At 43.7% G+C, this 25,428-nt stretch overlaps 1 protein-coding gene and 1 long non-coding RNA gene across 5 annotated transcripts in view; one reads left to right on the top strand and one right to left on the bottom strand.

Moving 5' to 3' along the window:
• Nucleotides 1-11,030, top strand: part of LOC139548173 (WD repeat and SOCS box-containing protein 1-like) — a 28,259-nt gene extending 17,229 nt beyond the window's left edge. The window contains exons 6-10 of one of the 2 annotated variants that reach the window (XR_011669665.1): nt 1,388-1,560; nt 1,642-1,755; nt 4,412-4,519; nt 4,889-6,819; nt 6,854-11,030. Coding sequence is in view for 1 of the 2 variants with exons in the window: in XM_071357641.1 (XP_071213742.1) it covers nt 1,388-1,560; nt 1,642-1,755; nt 4,412-4,519; nt 4,889-5,051 (558 nt within the window). In the remaining variant the exon portion in view is untranslated. Of the gene's footprint in view, nt 1-1,387; nt 1,561-1,641; nt 1,756-4,411; nt 4,520-4,888 lie in introns of both variants that reach the window. The other variant, XM_071357641.1, reaches the window with a different exon arrangement.
• The window catches only part of LOC139548175 (uncharacterized), a 31,493-nt gene continuing 7,289 nt past the window's right edge, over nt 1,225-25,428 (bottom strand). The window contains exons 1-3 of one of the 3 annotated variants that reach the window (XR_011669669.1): nt 21,165-21,340; nt 20,937-21,064; nt 1,225-1,801 (exon numbers count right to left, since the gene is read on the bottom strand). This is a non-coding gene — a long non-coding RNA (uncharacterized lncRNA). Of the gene's footprint in view, nt 1,802-10,348; nt 14,815-20,936; nt 21,341-21,572; nt 21,719-25,428 lie in introns of those variants that run through there. The other 2 variants (XR_011669670.1, XR_011669668.1) reach the window with 2 other exon arrangements.

Below are 25,428 nucleotides of genomic sequence, written 5' to 3'. Positions count from 1 at the left end.
TATTTTCCTCTTTCGGCTCCCCCACGGAAATGTCCCACTTTGATTAGCATTCACATGTTTTTCTGTTAAAACAGAGGGAGAGAACCATAGTGGGAAAGGAAGAACAGTCTCTCATACAGTGTGACTGAACTTACACACACTCGTCTTAGCACTGAAAACCAATCCTCACCCAACATTCGAATAAAACTGCCAATACATTCGAATTGTACTCTGAATTGCTTGAAGAGAAATGTTTAAAAAGAACTGAGCCTCACCAAAAAGATCACAGAAAACAAGAGGCAACTGTAACTGTCTGCCGTTTTGAAGCAGATTTTCCTCATCCAGTCACTGGCAGCTGGCTGTCTTATAAACTGTAGAGCGGTGCAGCTTGCCTAAAATGCAGGCAGTAGCCTCATGAGTTGGATTCCTTTCATTTCACACTAATGCTAGAGGAGGGAGTAGGAGAATATGAACTGAAGTAGCCCCCAGAAACCATTGACTTGATTGTGGAATGGCATTCATCTACTTAAGTGGAAATGTTGCACCTTTGCTCAAGTGCAATGTTTGCAGAACTCCTTATGTTTTCAATAGGCCTATACAATCTTGTTTTGGTTCTAAAAGTTACAAAGAAATTCAACATCACTGTTAAAGCCTCCTATAGAATTTAAGTTTAATTAGATCTGTTCTGATGAATTTAAAGTTTTAACAAACGACAAGGCATATTCCTCTTGAGCAGGCATTACATTGCGCTGGAGCAAAGGGTCGTTCAAACCCATGTGGCTGACTGTTGAAAACTGTGTGCAGATGTTGCAAATATGTGTGTCCAAAGGCGTCAACCTTTTGGCCATCAAATGTTTTTTTCTCTTGCAGTATGTCTCTTCGTAGGCTTCCGCCGGAGGTGCGAGCCTATTGTAATCACAGTGAACTAAAACTCAAAGGGGAAACCAGTGGAGTAACATTATGTTACCTTAAGTTACTACTTGTTTTATTTTTTTCATTTTTCTGTAGACCTAAATGTTAGTATTAAGATAACATTGTAATTAGATATTAATATGTTTAAATGCTAGCCTAGGTCATAGAAATTACAATTTATATGGAGCACAATTTAGCAGCTATGTTAAGAAACCAGATGTGCAGTGACATGCATTTTGTAACATAACATAGAATTGCTGCTTGAGTAGCATGTGATTTATTTTGTGCATTGTTTGGTCTGTAGTTTAAGCCATAAAATGACACTGAGCATACAATGATTTTTCTGTTTATTTCTTGCTTTATTTTTCTTGGCTTAATTTAATTACTTGTAATATACATTCTGTCTGTTTTGACATTTTATGCTAGTAGCTTTTAAATGCTTGTCCCTGCATGGCGTTATTCCGTGGGCTCTAACATGGACCTCTTCCTTCTGTAGGTGTTCCTTTGGGATATGGATAAATATTCCCTGATCCGGAAGCTGGAGGGTCACCATAACGACGTGGTGTCCTGTGAGTTCTCTCCCGACGGAGCCTTGCTCGCCACCGCCTCCTACGACACCCGCGTCATCATCTGGGACCCCCACATGGGCACTGTGCTGCTGGAGCTAGCGTAAGTCAGACACACCAGGAACTAAGGCAAAGCAAAGACACGATGTTAAGACCTTTTTTATGTCTGTTTTTTTCTCTCCAGGCACCTCTTCCCCCCCCCCTCGCCCATCTTTGCTGGAGGGGCCAACGATCGCTGGGTACGCTCTGTAGCGTTCTGTCACGACGGGCGTCACATCGCCAGCATCACTGACGACCGGTAAAGAACAAAGCCTGAGATCCGTGTCTGGCGCATCAGAAGGTTCCTATAAAGAAAAGCTCAGCTTTAAAAATGGTTGAGATTCTTATAGCTAATGTCCACTTGTTCCTCTCTCTAAGGCGTTCTCTTCTACCTCAGGTGTAGAGCATGTGCTGGTGTATATTTGTGTTGGCCATAGCTGCTTCACCACACCTGTTTACGCTGTCACACTTCAGTGTACACGGTAAACTGCGTGCTCTCTGTCTCTGCTGATGAAAAATTGTTAGTGTTTGCTGCAGTAGCAGAGCGCTGTGAAGCAGAGAGAGAGAGAGAGACAAGTCTTAATGGCGTCTGAGTGAGAGCATAGCTGTTGCAGCCAGGCAGGGCCCCCTTTGCAAATTGGTCACATGACCCTCACATGACAGCCATTAATCAACCGCTGATGCCTTTTCTCCTTAGCCCCGCCCTTCCCTTCATTGGTTAGGCTGCTAAGTGTTTATCATTGAGAAGGCAGTGCTAGAGGGAGAGGAGGAACGAGCCTCACAAAATGGCGGACACCGTTTTTTTTTTTTGCTCCCATGATGAGATTTTCAGATAGGATGAGGAGAAAACATTTGAAGTTTTATTGAATAGCGAAAATAAATGGCTTCTTTGATTTAGAATTGACTTCACACTTTTTTACTTTGAAAATACAAAACCACTGTTGAAGTGGAACAATATGAATGAATCCTACAGTTCAGTGTTCACATGGTTGTGTGTTTTTATGCTCTATTTCAGCCAGCTTGTTTAGGCCCTAGTGCAGTTCCCATGTGTTCTGTCTGACCAGCGCCCCTCTTTATTTTCTCCTTCTCTCTCTCCTACATACCTACTAACCCCCCCATACACACACCCACTAACTCATTTTGTCCCTCCCTCTCTCCCCCCTCCCCTACACACCCACTAACTCATTTTGTCCCTCCCTCTCTCCCCCTACACACCCACTAACTCATTCTGTCCCCCCCCCCCACTAAGCCGGTCTGTCCCTCCCCACACCCACTAAGCCGGTCTGTCCCTCCCTCTCTCCCCCTCCCCCACACACCCACTAAGTCGGTCTGTCCCTCCCTCTCTCCCCCTCCCCCACACACCCACTAAGTCGGTCTGTCCCTCCCTCTCTCCCCCTCCCCCACACACCCACTAAGTCGGTCTGTCCCTCCCTCTCTCCCCCTCCCCCACACACCCACTAAGTCGGTCTGTCCCTCCCTCTCTCCCCCTCCCCCACACACCCACTAAGTCGGTCTGTCCCTCCCTCTCTCCCCCTCCCCCACACACCCACTAAGTCGGTCTGTCCCTCCCTCTCTCCCCCTCCCCCACACACCCACTAAGTCGGTCTGTCCCTCCCTCTCTCCCCCTCCCCCACACACCCACTAAGTCGGTCTGTCCCTCCCTCTCTCCCCCTCCCCCACACACCCACTAAGTCGGTCTGTCCCTCCCTCTCTCCCCCTCCCCCACACACCCACTAAGTCGGTCTGTCCCTCCCTCTCTCCCCCTCCCCCACACACCCACTAAGTCGGTCTGTCCCTCCCTCTCTCCCCCTCCCCCACACACCCACTAAGTCGGTCTGTCCCTCCCTCTCTCCCCCTCCCCCACACACCCACTAAGTCGGTCTGTCCCTCCCTCTCTCCCCCTCCCCCACACACCCACTAAGTCGGTCTGTCCCTCCCTCTCTCCCCCTCCCCCACACACCCACTAAGTCGGTCTGTCCCTCCCTCTCTCCCCCTCCCCCACACACCCACTAAGTCGGTCTGTCCCTCCCTCTCTCCCCCTCCCCCACACACCCACTAAGTCGGTCTGTCCCTCCCTCTCTCCCCCTCCCCCACACACCCACTAAGTCGGTCTGTCCCTCCCTCTCTCCCCCTCCCCCACACACCCACTAAGTCGGTCTGTCCCTCCCTCTCTCCCCCTCCCCCACACACCCACTAAGTCGGTCTGTCCCTCCCTCTCTCCCCCTCCCCCACACACCCACTAAGTCGGTCTGTCCCTCCCTCTCTCCCCCTCCCCCACACACCCACTAAGTCGGTCTGTCCCTCCCTCTCTCCCCCTCCCCCACACACCCACTAAGTCGGTCTGTCCCTCCCTCTCTCCCCCTCCCCCACACACCCACTAAGTCGGTCTGTCCCTCCCTCTCTCCCCCTCCCCCACACACCCACTAAGTCGGTCTGTCCCTCCCTCTCTCCCCCTCCCCCACACACCCACTAAGTCGGTCTGTCCCTCCCTCTCTCCCCCTCCCCCACGCACCCACTAAGTCGGTCTGTCCCTCCCTCTCTCCCCCTCCCCCACGCACCCACTAAGTCGGTCTGTCCCTCCCTCTCTCCCCCTCCCCCACGCACCCACTAAGTCGGTCTGTCCCTCCCTCTCTCCCCCTCCCCCACGCACCCACTAAGTCGGTCTGTCCCTCCCTCTCTCCCCCTCCCCCACGCACCCACTAAGTCGGTCTGTCCCTCCCTCTCTCCCCCTCCCCCACGCACCCACTAAGTCGGTCTGTCCCTCCCTCTCTCCCCCTCCCCCACGCACCCACTAAGTCGGTCTGTCCCTCCCTCTCTCCCCCTCCCCCACGCACCCACTAAGTCGGTCTGTCCCTCCCTCTCTCCCCCTCCCCTACGCACCCACTAACTTGGTCTGTCCCTCCCTCTCTCCCCAGAATGGTGCGTTTCTGGACAATTGATGAGACATCTCCCCAGGCCATCGCTCCCCTCACTAACGGCCTCTGCTGTGCATTCTCTACTGACGGGAGTTTCCTAGCAGCTGGGTGAGGCACACACACCTACACACACACTCCTACACACTTCCCTGCCACACACACACCCATACCTCAGTCTGTTTACATACTGGGGGGATTAATCCTGTTTGAATCGCACAAACCCTAGTCTTTAGGCAAGTGGCAGGTGATCAATCAAGACTTTATGTACTGCCAAAAACTGGTCTTCCAGCTTTTTATTTGCATGCTGTAGGAAGCGCAGCGGCCCCTATATGTTGGTGGTTACACCCAGGCACCGGGGTCTCTTACAACAATGCTTCAACCAGTTATGTAAGGTAGACTACAGCTACCTAGTACCTACCTTTTCAGTGCTGTTGTGAGGGATAGATCGACTTGGAAATAACTCTCTCTCTCGCTCAGGTCTCGAGACGGCAGCGTGCATTTCTGGGCGTCCCCAAAGAGCATTGCCAGCCTGCAGCACCTGTGTCGCATGGCACTACGACGGGTCATGTCCACCCAGCAGGTGCAGACGCTGCCCATCCCGCCCCGCATACGCTCCTACCTGTCTTACCAAGATCTCTAGCCCTCCATATTCACCCTCACCGCCCAACACCGCATGCTGGAAACCAATGAATATTACCTTCCTAGAAAAAACACCCAGGAAAAATACCAAAAAAATAACCGAAGAGGAAAACTTGATTGACAAACTAACACCCCCATGCTGTTCTGTGACAAGACAACTTTTTGGATATTTATTTTTGTAGGTTTACTTCCGTGTGTGCGTGCCATGGCCCCCCTCAGGGAGCGTGGTTGAATGGTTAAGTTATTTCAGTGGCCTGTCTCTCCGCGAAAGATGGCCTTACCATATGTCACCTCTGGATAATTCTACATTCTTCCTCCAATAGACTTTTTGGCTGCTGATAATTGGCCTGTTGGTGGTGGAATCAATGTTGATGTGCTATCTCTCAACCTTCTCTGATTTGGAAGCGGAGAAACCATGCAACTCCACTGACTTTACTGTAAGGACTAAGGTTGCAAAATTCTGGGAACTTTCAATAAATTCCCTGGTTATCCCAAAATCCAGTTTGGAGGAACCCTGGAATCCAGAGGGAATCCGGAATCCTCCAACCAGGATTTTGCAACCCTACTAAAGACTGAGTGAGAGGATGGATGGTTCGTCCCAACGCTGTGCATTATTTTCAGTGTTTCAGAGACGGACATGAAGGGTCGAGAAGTGTGTGTGTAAGCCAGGGGAGTCAAACTCATTTTGCTACGTGGGTCTTCGCCGAGGTCCGGAGGGCTGCAAGTACAATTGATTATATTTCCTCTGTCAGAATGTGTTAAAATGTCCTCTTTCCATCGCTTTTGGAATTTTTGATTCACCCTGACTGTCTAGCTTTCATTTCGATTGCCTTTTAGAAAGCTGGACAGAGAGGTTACAATAAATGTAGGTCCATTATCCTTTCTACACAGTTTCGATTTGGTTTTGGTAATTTCATTATCAATTGAGATTGTTTTTCCATTAAAAGCAAAAATATAAATGTTCATTTGAAAATGGTGTAAGTGAATGACTGCTGATAAGATTTGATCTCCTGCTGCAGCGGGCTGCTGGATCCCTCCCTCAGTTTTCTGCTACCCTAGATCTCCTCAGGTCTTAACCCTTACTCCCTCGCTTACCCAGGTCCTCAACGTGCTTTCCTTTTCACACATCCTGCCTCACTCACACCCAGGAGGGCAAAGACTGCGTGTAGCCTACACTGTCTCATCTGTCTCAAAACAATAGCAACCCATGGCCTGACCTGTTTGGTTCTCATTTTTTACCTGTAAAAAAATAATCTGTATAGACAATTGATTGTGTGTACAGTGGCTTGTGAAAGTATTCACCCCCTTGGCATTTTTCCTATTTTGTTGCCTTACAACCTGGAATTAAAATGTATTTTGGGGGGGGTTTGTATCATTTGATTTACACAACATGCCTACCACTTTGAAGATGCTAAATATGTTTTATTGTGAAACAAGCAATAAGACAAACAGAACTTGAGCGTGCATAACTATTCACACCCCCAAAGACAATACTTTGTAGAGCCACCTTTTGCAGCAATTACAGCTGTAAGTCTCTTGGTATGTCTCTATAAGCTTGGCACATCTAGCCACTGGGATTTCTGCCCATTTTCAAGGCAAAACTGCTCCAGCTCCTTCAAGTTGGATGGGTTCTGCTGGTGAACAGAAATCTTTAAGTCATACCACAGATTCTCAAATGGATTGAGGTCTGGGCTTTGACTAGGCCATTCCTCTTAAACCACTCAAGTGTTGCTTTAGCAATCTGCTTAGGGTCATTGTCCTGCTGGAAGGTGAACCTCCTTCTCAGTCTCAAATCTCTGGAAGACTGAAAACGGTTTCCCTCAAGAATTTCCCTGTATTTAGTGCCATCCTTCAATTCTGACCAGTTTCCCCAGTCCCTGCCGATGGACAAACATCCCCACAGCATGATGCTGCCACCACCATGCTTCACTGTGGGCATAGGGTTCTCGGGGTGATGAGAGGTGTTGGGTTTGTGCCAGACATAGCATTTTCTTTGATGGCCAAAAAGCTCAATTTTAGTCTAATCTAACCAGAGTACCTTCTTCCATATGTTTGGGGAGTCTCCCACATGCCTTTTGGCGAACACCAAATGTGTTTGCTTATTTTTTTCTTTAAGCAATGGCTTTTTTCTGGCCACTCTTCTGTAAAGCACAGCTCGGTGGAGTGTACGGCTTAAAGTGGTCCTATGGACAGATACTCCGCTGTGGCGCTTTGCAGGGTCATCTTTGGTCTCCTTGTTGCATTTCTGATTAATGCTCTCCTTGCCTGGTCTGTGAGTTTTAGGGGGTGGCCCTCTCTTGGCAGGTTTGTTGTGGTGCCATATTCTTTCCATTTTTTTAATAGCATTTAATGGTGCTCTGTGGGATGTTCAAAGCTTCAGATATTTTTTTATAACCCAACCCTGATCTGTACTTCTCCAAAACATTGTCCCTGACCTGTTTGGAGAGCTCCTTGGTCTTCATGGTGCCACTAGCTTAGTGGTGTTGCAGACTCTGGGGCCTTTTAGAACAGGTGTGTGTATATATATATATATACTGAGATCATGTGACACTTAGATTGCACACAGGTGGACTTTATTTAACTAATTTTGTGACTTCTGAAGGTAATTGGTTGCACCAAATCTTATTTAGGTGCTTCATAGCAAAATGGGTGAATACATATGCACGCACCACTTTCCCGTTTTTAAATCTTTTGAATTTTTTAAAGTCATTTTTTTCACTTCACCAATTTGGACTATTTTGTGTATGTCCATTACATGAAATACAAATAAAATCAATTAAAATGACAGGTTATGCAACAAAATAGGAAAAAAGCCAAGGGGGATGAATACTTTTGCAAGGCGCTCTATATGCAGTACCTGTCAAAAGTTTGGACACACCTACTCATTCAAGGGTTTTTCTTTATTTTTAATATTTTCTACATTGTAGAATAATAGTGAAGACATCAACTATGAAATAACACACATGGAATCATGTAGTAACAAAATAAGTGTTCAACAAATCAAACTATAGTTTATATTTGAGATTCTTCAAAGTAGCCACCTTTTGCCTTGACAGCTTTGCACACTTGGCATTCTCTCAACCAGCTTCACATGGAATGCTTTTCCAACCGTCTTGAAGGAGTTCCCACATGCTGAGCAAGTTGTTGGCTGCTTTTCCTTCACTCAGCGGTCCAACTCATCCCAAACCATCTCAATTGGGTTGAGGTCGGTGGATTGTGGAGGCTAGGTCATCTGATGCAGCACTCAATCACTCTCCTTCTTGGTCAAATTGCCCTTACACAGCCTGGAGGTGTGTTGGGTCATTGTCCTGTTGAAAAACAAATGACAATCCCACTAAGTGCATACAAGATGGGATGGCGTATCGCTGTGGTAGCCATGCTGGTTAAGTGTGCCTTGAATTCTAAATAAATCACTGACAGTGTCACCAGCAAAGCACCCCCAGACCATCACACCTCCTCCATGCTTTATGGTGGGAACTACACATGCGGAGATCATCCGTTCACCTACTCTGCGTCTCACAGACACGGCTGTTGGAACCAAAAATCTCAAATTAGGACTCATCAGACCTAAGGACAGATTTCCACCGGTCTAATGTTCATTGCTCATGTTTCTTGGCCCAAGCAAGTCTCTTCTTATTGGTGTCCTTTTAGTTGTTTCTTTCCAGCAATTCGACCATAAAGGGCTGATTTGACCCAGTGTTCTTTGAACAGTTGATGTTGTGTCTGTTACTTGAACTCGATGAGGCATTTATTTGGGCTGCAATTTCTGAGGCTGGTAACTCTAATGAACTTATCCTCTGCAGCAGAGGTAACTATGGGTCTTCCTTTCCTGTGGCGGTCCTCATGAGAGCCAGTTTCAACATAGCTCTTGATGGTTTTTGCGACTGCACTTGAAGAAACTTTCAAAGTTCTTGAAATTTCTGGATTGACTGACCTTCATGTCTTAAAGTAATGATGGACTGTCGTTTTCTCTTTGCTTATTTGAGCTGTTTTTGCCATAATATGGACTTGGTCTTTTACCAAATAGGGCTATCTTCTGTATACCACCCCTACCTTGTCACAACACAACTGATTGGCTCAAACACATGAAGAAGGAAATTCCACAAATTTACTTTTAACAATGCACACCTGTTAATTGAAAAGGTGAATACATCATGAAACTGGTAGAGAGAATGCCAAGAGTGTGCAAAGCTGTTTTCAAGGGTGGCTACTTTGAAGAATCTCAAAAAACGCTTATTTGGTTGCTACATGATTCCATATGTGTTATTTCATAGTTTTGATGTCTTCACTATTATTGTACAATGTAAAAAATAAATAAAAACCCTTGAATGAGTAGGTGTGTCCAAACTTTTGACTGGCACTGTATGTGTGTGTGTGTGTATATATATATATATATATATGTCAGAGGATGTAGTATGCTTTTTTGTTTCTTTTTTATTCATATAACGTTACTGTTGTAAATGGTTTTTTCCCTCTGTACATTGTTTTCTCTCATTTTAATGTGAAGAGCTGTATATGAATTAATGACACAATCTCTTATTGTAGAGACCAGTGTGTAGTCTGCTCCTTCAGAAGTGGTAAAATGGAGACGGTGAAGTGTGAATTTATAGTGTGCCCTAGGACTTACAGAAAAAGCCTTAAAGGCTGTTGCCATCTGTATTAATGACTGTCTGAAACCCATGTTCAGTACAAACCCCTCTTCTCTCCTGTGCTATGCTGCACAACTCTAAAGTGGAGTTCCTAAATGTAAGAAATAACCTATAGGGGAGAGCAATACAAGATAATCTTCTGAAAATAAGTAATCTTCACATTTGCCATCTGTAGCATGGGATCTTTATTGATTGTGACATACATACCTGGCAAGCCTTTGAAGCCTTACTGTTAAATGCAGGCATTTGATAGTAAATATTTAACTGGGTAAAAAAATAAATTATTTTCAGACAATGTTGAGAAGGGCCAAATGAAAAAGTATTAATGTTCTACTTTTTGTATTTTGTCTATGCTGACCTAGGTAGTGGATACAGGCCTGCCGTTAATCAATCTTGGCAATACGTTTTCAAAAGTCAATGGTGATGCCAAAGGTCTCTCATTTTGTTGTCTGTTCTTGTCAGTCAGTGACTTTTCTCTCTCATGGCTAAAACTTGAAACTCATGTGCATATGTGAATTTTATTTAATTTATTCTGATTTTATTTATCCTCTTAGTAAAGCTGTAAGGCTGTTGTCTTCAGTAACCGGTTAGGTTGGTGTGTTTAGTAAAGCCTTTGCTGATAGAGCTAGAGGGGGTGAATGAATCAAAAGCGTTGGGTTCTCACCAGTGTTGGGGAGTAGTAAACTAGATGTAGTTCAACTAGTAATTTAACTACATTTTTCAGTAGCTCGGTACTAATATAATTCAAATCTGGGTTGTGTTTTCACTAGTGAATAAATGTTTTACCATGTAGTGGTGTAGCTAACTACTGGAACTACACGCTACTTTTTTTGCAAAAAGAAAATATGGATGTTGTCTATTTTTGGGCATCAGACCTGCCTAATTCTCATTTCAAACATTTGTTTTTAATAGGCTGTTAACATATAACCCCAAAGTGATCTGTCTTGCAATTTATAGTCTTGACATTTCAGATTTACATATGATAATTTTTAACAAAGTAGTTTGATGTAGTGAACTACTTTTTTAAAGTAACTAGTTAAGTAAACTATATTTTTCGAAGGGTGACTTTAGTGTAGCTTAACTTGTTTCAGTGTGAAGTAATTGGTAGCTTGGTAAACTATCTTTTTCAGAGTAGCGTCCCCAACACTAGTGTGTTCCCAAAATGTTTGAAAGGGTTTTGGTATCCTCCAACCATTGCAATGTTAAAAAAGAAGCTTCAATCAATGTTGAATATATTGAAATGAATGTAGTCTTTTTTTTCTGGTCTGTTTCATGTATGTAATTTTTGCATTTATAGTTTGAATAAAATATTTTTTTGAAAAACAGAATAAGTCATCCAAGTCTTCTGTTTTGCTGTTTTAAGTTGTCCTTTTATTTAAATCACCAGGCACATTATCCTGGAACCCACATGGCGAAAAGGAAAAGAGGGCACCTGAGAAACACTTAGAGGCAGGAGCACGAGGCAGATCAAAAAAGAACTGGCAGGGGTGGTACGAGCTAGAGAAAACTGCACAAAAGTGTTGAGCAAGTTTTATTTTTTATTTTATTTTTATTTAAAAAAAATTATAAATATGACATTGATTGTTTCATGGGGAGTTTGAGGTTGTGATCTTTCAATAGCACCTCCCAGCAGGGGTGGGACCAAGTCAATATTATTTGAGTCACAAGCAAGTCTCAAGGTCCAAGGCTTCAGTCAAGTCCCAAGTAGCACTGGTGAAGTTGCCAGGTAGCCTAGTGGTTAGAGCGTTGGGCTAGTAACCAAAAGGTTGCTAGATTAAATCCCTGAGCTGACAAGGTAAAAATCTGTCGTTCTGCCCCTGAACAAGGCTGTTCCTAGGTTGTCATTGTAAATAAGAATTTGTTCTTAACTGACTTGCCTAGTTAAATAAAAAAATACCAAGTTTTCAAGCCAAGTAAAAACTAAATCTATACATTTAACGACTTGTTCAGCTACAAATCTTTGTCTATTTACTGAGGCTACCAGACCGCCCTTTTCATTATTTTGTCTACAACATATCAGCCTATGTCATTGCTACAAGGTCCCTATTTTACAGTCATAAGGGCAGAAATCAGAACTAGTTAAAGGCAGGTTGGCTGCTCAGTGTAGATTTATTTACAGGTCTTGGTGGTCCAATGGTGGAAGCGCCATATCATACAAAATATACGATTAGATTTACCAAGTATACACTGGCAATAGCCCAAAACAACAGGTTAAGCCTGATACAATCTGAACAGACACTGGTAGAGGGCAAAACTGTACATCCTCCCCTTGAGAAACCAAATCGAATCTGTCAAACACAGGAGCTCAAACTGGGAGGCCTACATAATATAAGGGTTTGGCCCTCAGGACCATACAATTACCCAGTTGGCAATTACAACCAATAAACTGGTTCTACTGCGTAAAAGGCAATTTACACATTTATTGTTCGTTTTAACCAGACTTAATGATTATTCATGACGTTTCAACACCATGCATACATAGAACGTTGAATAAGATAAAATGATTGTTCAAACTCTACGTAGGCCACGTAGCCTATTTCTATGCGGATTGAGGCGTGCGCGCTCCCTTATACGCACAACAAAAATGACAGAGATGTAAGATTTATGCCGCGTTCAAACAACTGGGAACTAGAAAAAATACGAGGTCAGATTTTGTCTTCACTGATCTGCAAGTCGAAAAGTCGGAGCTCTAGAAAGAGGCCCGAGTCCCCGAGTTGAAATTCGGAGTTCAAATCGATTTTCCCCAGTCTGAATTCCGTTTTTTTCCCCGAGTTCCCAGTTGTTTTGAACGCTCGGAAGTCAGAGATTTCCGAGTGCTCAGTTGTCTTGAACGCGGCAACAGACACAAGGAAATCCGACCATACCATAAATCTAATTAAATAAACAGAACTTCTACCTCATGAGTCTTGCGAACGTTCATGCGCACTATAAACATCGCGCCCACTCAGAGCAAGGTAATAAATGGTTGGCTATCAAATAAAAATGTATCGTATATCAAACATGAAACAAAAATGTCTACATGTTGCAATAAACGGTACGGGGATGGGTTGATGAAACACCACCAATTATCGAAGTATTAGATGGAATATAGATTTACCACATAGGGCCTATCCATTTAAACGTGTGAAAGCAACAGCAAATAATTCAACAATTCACCCGACATGTGTTGATTGACAGTTTGCTGGTCCAATCATAGTGCCGAGTGTGCGTGTTTTGCAAGGGCCATACTGCGGCTACTGTCTCTGGCTGCATGTAGAGTATTCCACGTAGACTCTGTGACAAAACATTACAAAACCTGGTCAGATAATTTCAAGTCACCAGTCTCAAGTCTAAGTCGAATCCCGAGACTTGAGGCTCCAAGTCAAGTGTCAAGTTATTTTATTTTCTGTCAAGTCAGACTCTAGTCCAAGTCATGTCCACAACTTTGCACCCCAGTCATGGCGATAGTGACCCAGCCCCTAGAGCTAGCTGTAAGACCACAAACCCCCTGTTTAAGATTTCTCAGCTGTGGTAACTGCCCCCACAGGACTCCAGGACCTCCAGAAGATTCTAGTAGTCTGGGAGAAGGGGGGAGGGAGGAGTTACTGTAGTTGTCCAGATGTCCTGCTTTGTCAACAATGTCAGCTATGACACAAATTACCAGCACACTCCTGAAACTCCAGTTTGGTTTACAACAGACCAATTTCACTGACCCACACAGTACTGAAGCTCCAGTTTGGTTTACAACAGACCAATTTCACTGACCCACACAGTACTGAAGCTCCAGTTTGGTTTACAACAGACCAATTTCACTGACCCACACAGTACTGAAGCTCCAGTTTGGTTTACAACAGACCCATTTCACTGACCCACACAGTACTGAAGCTCCAGTTTGGTTTACAACAGACCAATTTCACTGACCCACACAGTACTGAAGCTCCAGTGTGGTTTACAACAGACCAATTTCACTGACCCACACAGTACTGAAGCTCCAGTTTGGTTTACAACAGACCAATTTCACTGACCCACACAGTACTGAAGCTCCAGTTTGGTTTACAACAGACCCATTTCACTGACCCACACAGTACTGAAGCTCCAGTTTGGTTTACAACAGACCAGTGTCGGCTGTGAAGTACTGAAGCCCAGTTTATTTTACACCAAATCCATGTCACATTGACACATGCCACAGAGTACTGAAGATCCAGTTTAAAACAAACCACAATCATCAGTCCTAGATAGCGTTCCTGACACAGGTAGAAAACATGTTATATAGATTAAGTGTGACTGCAGATCCATCATACATGTGGCATAATATTATGATGAACTTTGAAGCTTGGTGCAGAATTGTTTGTGAAATGTGTCATAAAATGTGTTGAAACCAAAGCCAATGACTAATTCTCATTGATCCAAACTGCATTATTTATGACACATTCATGAATGATTAAAAAAATGGATTTAATATCTTTACAATACGTGGTATTAGAAACATGTTGGAGTGTGTGTTCTGATAATATCATGTTTACTGACACAAGCACACTTAGCTACCTGATATTGGATAATATTTCAATCATGTGGAAATATACCAGCCAGCACACATGGTGTTGTCTGGTGTGGTGTAAAAGAAAAAGCTGTGATCACCGACTTGCTGGTTTATCATTGACTTGAACCCTTAATACTCAGGTTAAACATTAAAGGCTTTGACTGATTAGGACATGAGCCGGCTGGATAGATGGAGAGCAGGAGGCTGTTGGCCTCCACAGAGATGGAGAGCAGGAGGCTGTTGGCTTCACAGAGATGGAGAGCAGGAGGCTGTTGGTTTCACAGAGATGGAGAGCAGGAGGATGTTGGCTTCACAGAGATGGAGAGCAGGAGGCTGTTGGCTTCACAGAGATGGAAAGGAGGAGGCTGTTGGCTTCACAGAGATGGAGAGCAGGAGGATGTTGGCTTCACAGAGATGGAAAGGAGGAGACTGTTGGCTTCACAGAGATGTAGAGCAGGAGGCTGTTGGCTTCATAGAGATGTAGAGCAGGAGGCTGTTGGCTTCATAGAGATGGAGAGCAGGAGGCTGTTGGCTTCATAGAGATGTAGAGCAGGAGGCTGTTGGCTTCATAGAGATGGAGAGGAGGAGGCTGTTGGCTTCACAGAGATGGGAGATTGAGCAGAGATGAGAGATTGAGATAGTAGCCTATGATTACAAAGTAGGGCAAGAGCAGGTCCCCCGACCCACACTAGCCGTCAAAACAGATGTCAGCTGACTATCTGACTGTAAAGCTGACTGTAAATCTTCAAAGTTCTTCTTTCTTGCACCGCGCTGTAACTATACATACATGACCCTTGTTCTCATTCAGTGATTCACTTCCCACACATTTTTGCACTGTGACCCACCTAAAGCTTTTTGAAGTGTCTTGTGATTCACCAAGTAAACAAAGACATTGTTTCTTGTCAGAGGCATAAAGGGCCTAGCAATTTTGGAATCACTGCTTTGACTCGTTAACAGGTGACTCAGTGTCTGTATTTTCATTCCATTAGGTCATAATGACATTACAAATGTTGCAAATTCTCTCTCATAAGTAGATCAATCTTAAAAGGGTAAAGGAGGAACATCCTTGTCTTTTCTAATCCATAAAATATGGAACATTTTACAAACAGAAATGGCTACTGTGGAGATCTAAATCTAATCTAGTCTTATTTCCAAACGTATTTGGTACAGCAACTCTTCCATAAAGCCGTTATCATTTCCTGTCCTTGTTTGACAGGATTAAGATTGCCTCTGTGTGTTGGTATGTATTTGAGGGCATAGGGGAGAGGGATTTTTTTTCTGCAGGCCTTGAAAAACTAGTGTAAATTATGTGTTGGGCAGTGCAAGTCACATGTTCAATGGCCACACCTCCTGAAACAAAATAACATTGACACCTCATGGAAAGAAAGTGGGAAAGAGGGGGGAGGGATACAGAGAGAGTAAGGAAAGGGAGAGAGAGAGAGAGAGAGTAAGGAAAGGGAGAGAGAAAGAGAGAGAGAGAGAGAGAGAGAGAGAGAGAGAGAGAGAGAGAGAGAGAAAGGAAAGGGAGAGAGAGAGAGTAAGGAAAGGGAGAGAGAGAGAGAAAGAGAGAGTAAGGAAAGGGAGAAAGAGAGAGAGAGAGAGAGAGAGAGAGAGAGGAAGGGAAGGGAGAGAGAGGATGGAAAGGGAGAGAGAGAGTAAGGAAAGGGAGAGAGAGGAAGGAAAGGGGGAGAGAGGAAGGAAAGGGAGAGAGAGGAAGGAAAGGGGGAGAGAGGAAGGAAAGGGAGAGAGAGGAAGGAAAGGGAGAGAGAGAGTAAGGAAAGGGAGAGAGAGTAAGGAAAGGGAGAGAGAGAGAGTAAGAAAAGGGAGAGAGAGAGAGTAAGGAAAGGGAGAGAGAGAGAGGAAGGAAAGGGAGAGAGAGAGAGGAAGGAAAGGGAGAGAGAAGAAGGAAAGGGAGAGAGAGGAAGGAAAGGGAGAGAGAGGAAGGAAAGGGAGAGAGAGTAAGGAAAGGGAGAGAGAGGAAGGAAAGGGAGAGAGAGAGAGGAAGGAAAGGGAGAGAGAGAGGAAGGAAAGGGAGAGAGAGAGAGGAAGGAAAGGGAGAGAGAGAGTAAGGAAAGGGAGAGAGCGGAAGGAAAGGGAGAGAGAGGAAGGAAAGGGAGAGAGAGAGAGAGTAAGGAAAGGGAGAGAGAGGAAGGAAAGCGAGAGAGAGTAAGGAAAGGGAGAGAGAGGAAGGATAGGGAGAGAGAGGAAGGAAAGGGAGAAAGAGAGGAAGGAAAGGGAGAGAGAGTAAGGAAAGGGAGAGAGAGGAAGGAAAGGGAGAGAGAGGAAGGGGAGAAACAACTTGCCACAGTACCTTTTCTCTATCACTTAATTTGGAACCTGGACTCAGTCTTTCTTCTTTTCTCTATTTCTCTATCTTTTTCTCTCTTTTGCCAACTGTAGTGTGTTGATTTTATTGGTCTCAGTCTCACTCAATGGACTTCAGGCTGCTGAGTGCTACTCAATGCTTTCTGAGTGATTACTGTTGATTTAGTATTATTGTCCGTCAGTGGTAAGTGTTATTGAGAGGACATGGCTGAAGAAGTAACTGGCCTAGCTAGCCATAATATCTGACCGGACAGCTGCCTCTGTGGGTCAGAGGTGTATTTCTAACCTCACTTTGTCAGGTGATCCTTAGTCAGCCAGTGTAGGAGCTCAGCAGGCTAAAAGAGATTCAGGCTGTCCGAAATCGAACCCTATTCCCTCATGGGCTCTGGACAAAAGTAGCGCGCTATATACAGTGCATTCGGAAAGTATTCAGACCCCTTGACTTTTTCCACATTTTGTTACGTTACAGCCTTATTCTAAAATGTATTAAATAAATGTTCCTCAGCAATCCACACACAATACCACACAATAACAAAGCAAAAACAGGTTTTTAGAAATGTTTCCAAATGTATATAAAAAAAAACAGGAATACCTTATTTAGTAAGAATTCAGACCCTTTGCTATGAGACTCAAAATTGAGCTCAGGTGCATCCTGTTTCCATTGATCATCCTTGAGATGTTTCTACAACTTGATTAGAGTCCACCTGTGGTGAATTCAATTGTTTGAACATGGTTTGGAAAGGCACACACCTGTCTATATAAGATCGCACAGTTGACAGTGCATGTCAGAGCGATGAGGTTAAAGGAATTGTCCGTAGAGCTCTGAGACAGGATTGTGTTGAGGCACAGATCTGGGGAAGGGTACCAAAACATTTATGCAGCATTAAAGGTCCCCAAGAGCACAGTGGCTTCCATCGTTCTTAAATGGAAGATCTTTGGAATCATCAAAACTCTTCCTAGAGCAGGCCGCCCTGCCAAACTGAGCAATCGGGGGAGAAGGGCCTTGGTCAGGGAGGTGACCAAGAAACTGATGGTCACTTTGACAGAGCTCTAGAGTTCCTCTGTGGAGATGGGAGAACCTTGCAGAAGGACAACCATCTCTTCAGCACTCCACCAATCAGGCATTTATGGTAGTGGCCAGACAGAAGCCACTCCTCAGTAAAAGGCACATGACAGCACGCTTGGAGTTTGCCAAAAGGCACCTGAAGACTCAGACCATGAGAAGCAAGATTCTCTGGTCTAATGAAACCAAGATTGAACTCTTTCGTTTGAATGCCAAGCTTCACATCTGGAGGAAACCTGGCACCATCCCTACGGTGAAGCACGGTGGTGGCCAGTGGTGTAAAGTACTTAAGTAAATATACTTGAAAGTACAACTTAAGTCGTTTTTTTGGGGTATCTGTACTTTACTTTACTATTTATATTTTTGACAACTTTTACTTTTACTCCACTACATTCCTAAAGAAAATAATGTACTTTCTACCCCATACAATTTCCCTGACACCCAAAAGTACTTGTTACATTTTGAATGCTTAGCAGGACAAGAAAATGGTCTAATTCATGCACTTAAAGAGAAAATCCCCGGTCATCCCTACTGCATCTGATCTGGCAAACTCACGAAACACAAATGTTTTGTTCGTAAATTATGAGTGTTGGAGTGTGCACCTGTAAATGAAAAAAATGTGTCAATTTTGAAGAGCAAAAAAATTGTGCCGTCTGGTTTGCTTAATATAAGGAATTTGAAATGATTTATACTTTTACTTTTGATACTAAAGTATATTTAAAACAAAATACTTTTGGACTTTTACTGAAATAGGATATTACTGGGTGTAACGCTCTTCTACTTCGTCCTCCTCATCAGACGAGGAGAGGCGAGAAGGATCGGATGACCAAAACGCAGCGTGGTAATTTGACATTATATTTATTTAAAGAAAAGACAAAAAAACACGGAAACACTTTAACCCACTACAAAACAACAAACGAAGTAGACAGACCTTGACTTACGAACTTACATACAACGAAGAACGCACGAACAAGTACAGACTACAAATAAATAAATGAACGAACGAAACAGTCCCGTATGGTGCAATAACGACACAGACACAGGAGACAACCACCCACAACAAACAATGTGAAACCACCTACCTTAATATGGTTCTCAATCAGAGGAGATGAAAACCACCTGCCTCTAATTGAGAACCATATCAGGTCACCCATTAACCAACATAGAAACAGAAAACATAGACTGCCCACCCACACTCACGCCCTGACCGACTAACACATACAAAAACAACAGAAAACAGGTCAGGAACGTGACACTGGGTGACTTTATCTTGAGTCATTTTCTATTAAGGTATCTTTACTTTTACTCAAGTATGACAAATGGGTACTTTTTCCACCACTGGTGGTGGCAGCATCATGCTGTGGGGCTGTTTTTCAGCTGTAGGGACTGGGAGACTAGTCAGGATCGAGGCAAAGATGAACGGAGCAAAGTACAGAGAGATCCTTGATGAAAACCTGCTCCAGAGCGCTCAGGACCTCAGACTGGGGCGAAGGTTCACCTTCCAACAGGACAACGACCTTAAGAACACAGCCAAGACAATGCTGGTGTGGTTTAGGGACAAGTCTCTGAATGTCCTTGAGTGGCCCAGCCAGAGCCCGGACTTGAACCTGATCGACCATCTCTAGAGAGACCTGAAAGTAGCTGTGCAGCAATGTTCCCCATCCAACCTGACAGAGCTTGAAAGGATCTGCAGAGAAGAATGGGAGAAACTCCCCAAATACAGGTGTGCCAAGCTTGTAGCGTCATACCCAAGAAAGGAAAGGGAAAGGGGCCCACCTAGTCAGTTGTCCAACTGAATGTACTCAACTGAAATGTATCTTCCGCATTTAACCCAACCCATCTGAATCCGAGAGGTGCGGGGGGCTGCTGGCCCAACGCTCTAAGACTCGATGCTGCGATCGCTGCCAAAGGTGCTTCAACAAAATACTGAGTAAACGGTCTGAATACTTAAGTAAATGTGATATTTCAGTTTTTTATTTTGTATAGATTAGTAAAGATTTCTGAAAACATGTTTGTTTTGTCATTATAGGGTATTATGTGTAGAATGATGAGGGAAAATAACAATTTAATCAATTTTAGAATAAGGCTGTAATGTAACAAAATGTGGAAAAGGTCAAGGGGTCTGAATATTTTCCAGAATGCTTTTACACTATGTTTTGGAATGGCCAATGAAGAGAATCTGGCAGTTTGTCAGCACAGGAGGGCCTCTCCTTGTCGCCTGTGAAATATCACCTTGTTCTCATATTGATGTGTCTGTGAACAAGGACACAAATCGGGCCTTTACATAAGATCTGTAGTGGATGCCCCGTGCACTGAGAACAGGGAGAATATGGTGGAACTGTGACTAGTACAACTTTCTTATCAGGTATGAGAATGTGTGACTTAAATAGTACTAAGTCAATTTGCATTGGTTCGTTGCCAGATCAATTGTTTGTGCAATAGCTGTTTCAATTGCAATTTATCACATTTATAAAACCATTTTATTGGTGTACTGATGTGATAAACGCTCTTGTTTCTTAAACGTGGATTGACATTTGAGGAATGATACATATATTAATATAACAAGAACAGAGAGGATATGCATAAATGCATAAGTAAATATTGATACAATGACATTACCGGAATGTGGATACATTATAGAGGGCTGTAAATATCAGGGGATGAATTAATGTTACCAACATTCTTTCCCTTCCTCCAATTGTGACCACTTCCGGTGTCTCAATCTCCTAACAGTCACTTCCTGTCCTTGTTGAGTGTCTTCATTGCCAACTACATCACTCTTTTAACAGACCTCCAAAAGAATGGATTTTTTTTACATTGAAAATAAAAGGTCACTTTACAATTCATACATTGAATTGAACTGGGGGGATATGGAACTCTCTCTCTCTCCCTCTCTCAATTAAACTCAATTCAATTCAAGGGGCTTTATTGGCATGGGAAACATATGTTATCATTACCAAAGCAAGTGAAGTACAGTTGAAGTCGGAAGCTAACATACACTTAGGTTAGAGTCATAAAAACTTGTTTTTCAACCACTCCACACATTTCTTGTTAACAAACTATAGTTTTGGCAAGTCGGTTACGACATATACTTTATGCATGACACAAGTCATTTTTCCAACAATTGTTTACAGACAGATTATTTCACTTATAATTCACTGTATCACAATTCCAGTGGGTCAGAAGTTTACATACACTAAATTGACTGTGCCTTTAAATAGTTTGGAAAATTCCAGAAAATTATGTCATGGCTTTAGAAGCTTCTGATATGCTAATTGACATCATTTGAGTCAACTAGAGGTGTACCTGTGGATGTATTTCAAGGCCTACCTTCAAACTCAGCGCCTCTTTGCTTGACATCATGGGAAAATCAAAAGAAATCAGCCAAGACCTCAGAAAAAAATTGTCTGGTTCATCCTTGGGAGCAATTTCCAAATGCCTGAAGGTACCACGTTCATCTGTAGAAATAATAGTACACAAGTATAAACACCATGGGACCACACAGCCGTCATACCGCTCAGGAAGGAGACGCGTTCTGTCTCCTAGAGATGAACGTACTTTGTTGCAAAAAGTGACCTTGTGAAGGACCTTGTGAAGATGCTGGAAGAAACAGGTACAAAAGTATCTATATCCACAGTAAAACGAGTCCTATATCGACATAACCTGAAAGGCCGCTCAGCAAGGAAGAAGCCACTGCTCCAAAACCGCCATAAAAAAGCCAGACTAAGGTTTTCAACTGCTCTTGGAGTCTCTCTCCTCTGTCACTCACTGACCTTATTGTACCAGAAGATGGCAGTACATTCTCACAAGAAAGTTGGGACAAGAGGACAAAATAACAGTAATTTGAAAATAAATTACAACAATCATTTTGGAATATTTTTTAATTTAACCTTTATTCATCTAGGTGAGTTGTATTGGACTTTGAGAGTGGATGACATTTTGTCTGTATTTGCCTCCCTTACATACCATTACATTATTCCCAGAGTTGAGGCTCTTCTGCAGGACTCAGAGAACTGGCTGTGTGCCCTCCCATCCTCCAGGATGTGGCTGCTCCTCCTCCCCTGCCTGCGTCATGAAGGGGGCTTGTTTTCTAGATGTTTGGGAGCGGGGAGCTTTCCCATGGGAAACACAGGCAGAGCAGGTCACAGCATGCCAGTCAGAGCTTCATCTCAACACACAAATTAAACAAAAACCTGGCTATTGTCTGCACTCTGCTAACTACTCTGGTTCCCACCATATTTCTCTCTCCATCGTTCTATCTCCCCCAACCTGTATACTGGTAAACCACGTACATAGAGAACATTTAATGAACAAGTGCTGTGCTCTGATCTTTGTATTTAGTGATAGTTAGGCCAGGGTTATTGCGATCATCGATGTGCCCTTAAGCACGGCATTTAACCCTGCACCATTGAGAGCATCTTGACTAGCTGCATCACCGCTTGGTATGGGGCTGAGCTCTGTGTCATCCAGGACCTCTATACCAGGTGGTGCCAGAGGAATGCCCTAAAAATTGTCAAAGACTCCAGCCACCCAAGTCATAGACTGTTCTCCCTGCTACCGCACGGCAAGTGGTACCGATCCACCAAGTCTGGAACCAACAGGACCCTGAACAGCTTCTACCCCCAAACCATAAGACTGCTAAATAGTTAGTTCGGGTAGCTATTGGTTAACTATTTAACTATCTGCATTGACCCTTTTTGCACTAACTCTACTCATCACATACGCTTCTGCTACTGTTTATTATCTATCCTGTTGCCTAGTCACTTTATCCTTACCTATATGTACATATCTACCTCAATTACCATGCACCCCTGCACATCGGCACGGTACTGGTATCCTGTTATTTTTAGCCAAGTTATCGTTACTCATTGTATATATCTGTGTTCTCTCTGCATTGTTGGGAAGGGCCCGAAAGTAAGCATTTCACTATTAGTCTACACATGTTGTTTACAAATTAGATTTGATTTAATTGCTCCTGTAAGTCTCTGGATAAAGACTTCTGCTAAATTACGTAGCCCTTTTCTGCAGTCGAATGACCAAAGCGGAATGTTATTCATATTTTTAATAATTCTATAATTAATCAACTCTGGTGTTTCTATGTCAAACGGTTTTGTTATATTTCAGTCTTCTGTGATGTATATAAAGTGTAATATTGGGATGCAAACTGGTAATTGAAGACATTTCAACTCTATATCTGACATGGTCCAGGTGTCTTCTTTTTTGTAAGCCCATAACCACGTGTGTGAGGTGTATACTTTTACTTTAAAGTAGATTTGTTTGACTACCAAGAAACACTGATTTAGCCCACTGCAGTAATTAAATGTAATTTAATAGGTTACTTAATAAAAGCAAAATTGCTTTTCACAGGTCTCTTACATTAGGGGCTAAGGAGGAGAATGTGTGTCACTCAGGGCTCATCGTGGCTGTTCATCCTCTCTGACGTAAGCACATGTAAACAGTGGTTCAGTACATGCTGCTTGCTCTGCCCGCCTGTCTGCTTTATATCTGTCTTCCAAGGGGAAATACGGCGTGGACAGCAGCGAGTGAAAGAGCAACTGGTGTGTGGAAGCTTTGGTTAGCTGTGTCGTCAGTTGGTGTTTTTAATCAGAGAAAGGTGAAACAGACACAGTGTATGTGTGAGAGTAATCAATCCAAAGCACGCGTATTATGACTATAGCTTCTTTAGTTAGCTCTGGAGTATTCTACATCTTCAACAATGCATCTCGCCTAGAAGGGCCATTCCAGGCAGCCTTTATTGCAGTCATAATGCACAGGGCCCAGTTTTTCAGAAGTTGTCTACCGTAAAACTTAAGCAAATAAACACCCGGGCTATTAATTTAAATCACTGTACACATCAAGACAGGCTTCTATTTGAACCAGGTGTCTATTTCCTTAATACACACAGCATTTGCTCATTTGCATAGTTAATTGGATAAGTCCAGCATTCACTTCCAGCATTTTAATCAATTTACTGCAATAATGTGTTGTCATTTACACACTGTCACGTTTCTTTTGTCTTAGTATGCCTCTATTTCACAAAAAGTATTATTTCCTTGTAATGGAGACGCAGGGAGTCAGTTTAATAGGAATGAACATAGAGTGAATACAAAAACAGGAGTAGTGTCTAAACATGAAAACAGGAAACCATACTACCTAATGAATGATACAAAGGAGTTCTAGATAAAGGTGAAGTAATCAGGGAGTGATGGAGTCCAGGTGTGCCTCATGATGGGGCGCAGGTGTGTGTAATGATGGTTGCCAGGTGTGTGGTTAGTAGACCGTCGAGCGGGGGAACGGGAGTAAACATGACAGTAGTAGAGGAGTAGAGGTGACATTAATTATTTTCCTTTTTGACTGTGCATTTTTGGCAGTGTTTATTTTCGCCACTAGATGGCGCTCAACCTATTTCTGGTGGTCTGTACTTCCGAAGTTGTTAACTGGTGGAGGCTGGTGGGAGGAGCTATAGGAGGACAGGCTCATTGTAATGGCTGTAATGGAATAAATGGAACGAAGTCAAACGTCTATTCCTGCCATGACAATGAGCCCATCCTCCTATAGCTCCTCTCACCAGCCTCCACTGATGTTGACTGTTGAACAGATGGCACCGTACTGGATGGCTGCCGTTTTGTGAGCTCCGACGCAACTTTGCTATTTTGTAATTATTTTGGTGTTCATTTGTACTTTATTTTCACAAAATGTATCCGCTATCATTTCTTATAACCGACAAGAAATGTTGAACATCAGATCGGCAGTTACTTACCTCAATTTTGGATTTAGCTCTGACTTTGACTCATCAGCCCTGGGCTCTTTCTGTAATTCTGACCCAATCTTTGATGTATCCAAGAGGAAACGCCGGTGTTACAGAGGCAAAAGTGGGAGTCCTGGCGAGATTAAGGTGAAGGGAAAACTGGCCACCTCTACCTCCATTCTTCTGACCAAGATGGGTGAACAATCTTGGCCAATAGAATCCCTTGATAATAAGGTGGATGACCTACGATCACAGATTTGCTACCAATGGGATTCTCATGACTGCAATATTCTCTGCTTTTCTGAGATACCCCCCATGGCTATCCAACTTGATGGATTCTCCATTCCCGAGTGGACAGGACAGGGAAGTCAGGGATATTGACAGTGGGAGGGGTTTGCCTCTTCATCAACAACAAATGGTGAGCCGACTAGTCTTGACCCATTGTTGACCCTTCTTGGAATACCTGATGGTCAAATGCCGACCCTTCTACCTCCTGAGTGAGTTTTCAGCAATTATTGTCTCAGGACAAGAAAAATAACAAGCTGGCAGTTAACAAACTGTACAAGGCTATAAACAAGCTGTCACAAAGATGACGCTGGAGAGACGAAGCAGGTACGGGGAGTAACATTTAATAAATAACGGACATGGAACGAGACATAAACAGCGTTAGCAAACAGAAAACAATCAATGCAGAAGCGGGGAACAGAGCTGGGGAACTGACACATATAGGGGAGGAAATGAACAGGTGATAAGAGAGTCCAGGTGAGTCCAATAACGCTGATGCGCGTGACGAGGAAAGGCAGGTGTACGTGATGGATGGCAGGAGTGAGTGATGCAAGGCATTCTGGCGCCCTCAAGCGCCAGGGGGAGGGGAAGAGCGGGAGCAGACGTGACACAAGCAGGAAAACTTGCCCCCCGGAGGCTGCTTCCTTTGTTGTGATGCCCAACTTCCATCAACACGTCTCCTTCGCTACTAGGGGCAATAAAGGCTCCCTAGTGGCACTGCATCTCAGTGCTAGAGGCATCACTACAGACCCTGGTTCGATCCCGGGCTGTATCACAACCGGCCTTGAT

This window comes from Salvelinus alpinus, chromosome 21, assembly GCF_045679555.1.
Source record: "Salvelinus alpinus chromosome 21, SLU_Salpinus.1, whole genome shotgun sequence".
Classification (NCBI taxonomy): Eukaryota; Metazoa; Chordata; class Actinopteri; order Salmoniformes; family Salmonidae; genus Salvelinus; species Salvelinus alpinus.
The sequence above is the reverse complement of the archived record's forward strand: the minus strand, read 5'-3'. Positions and strand labels throughout refer to the sequence as shown.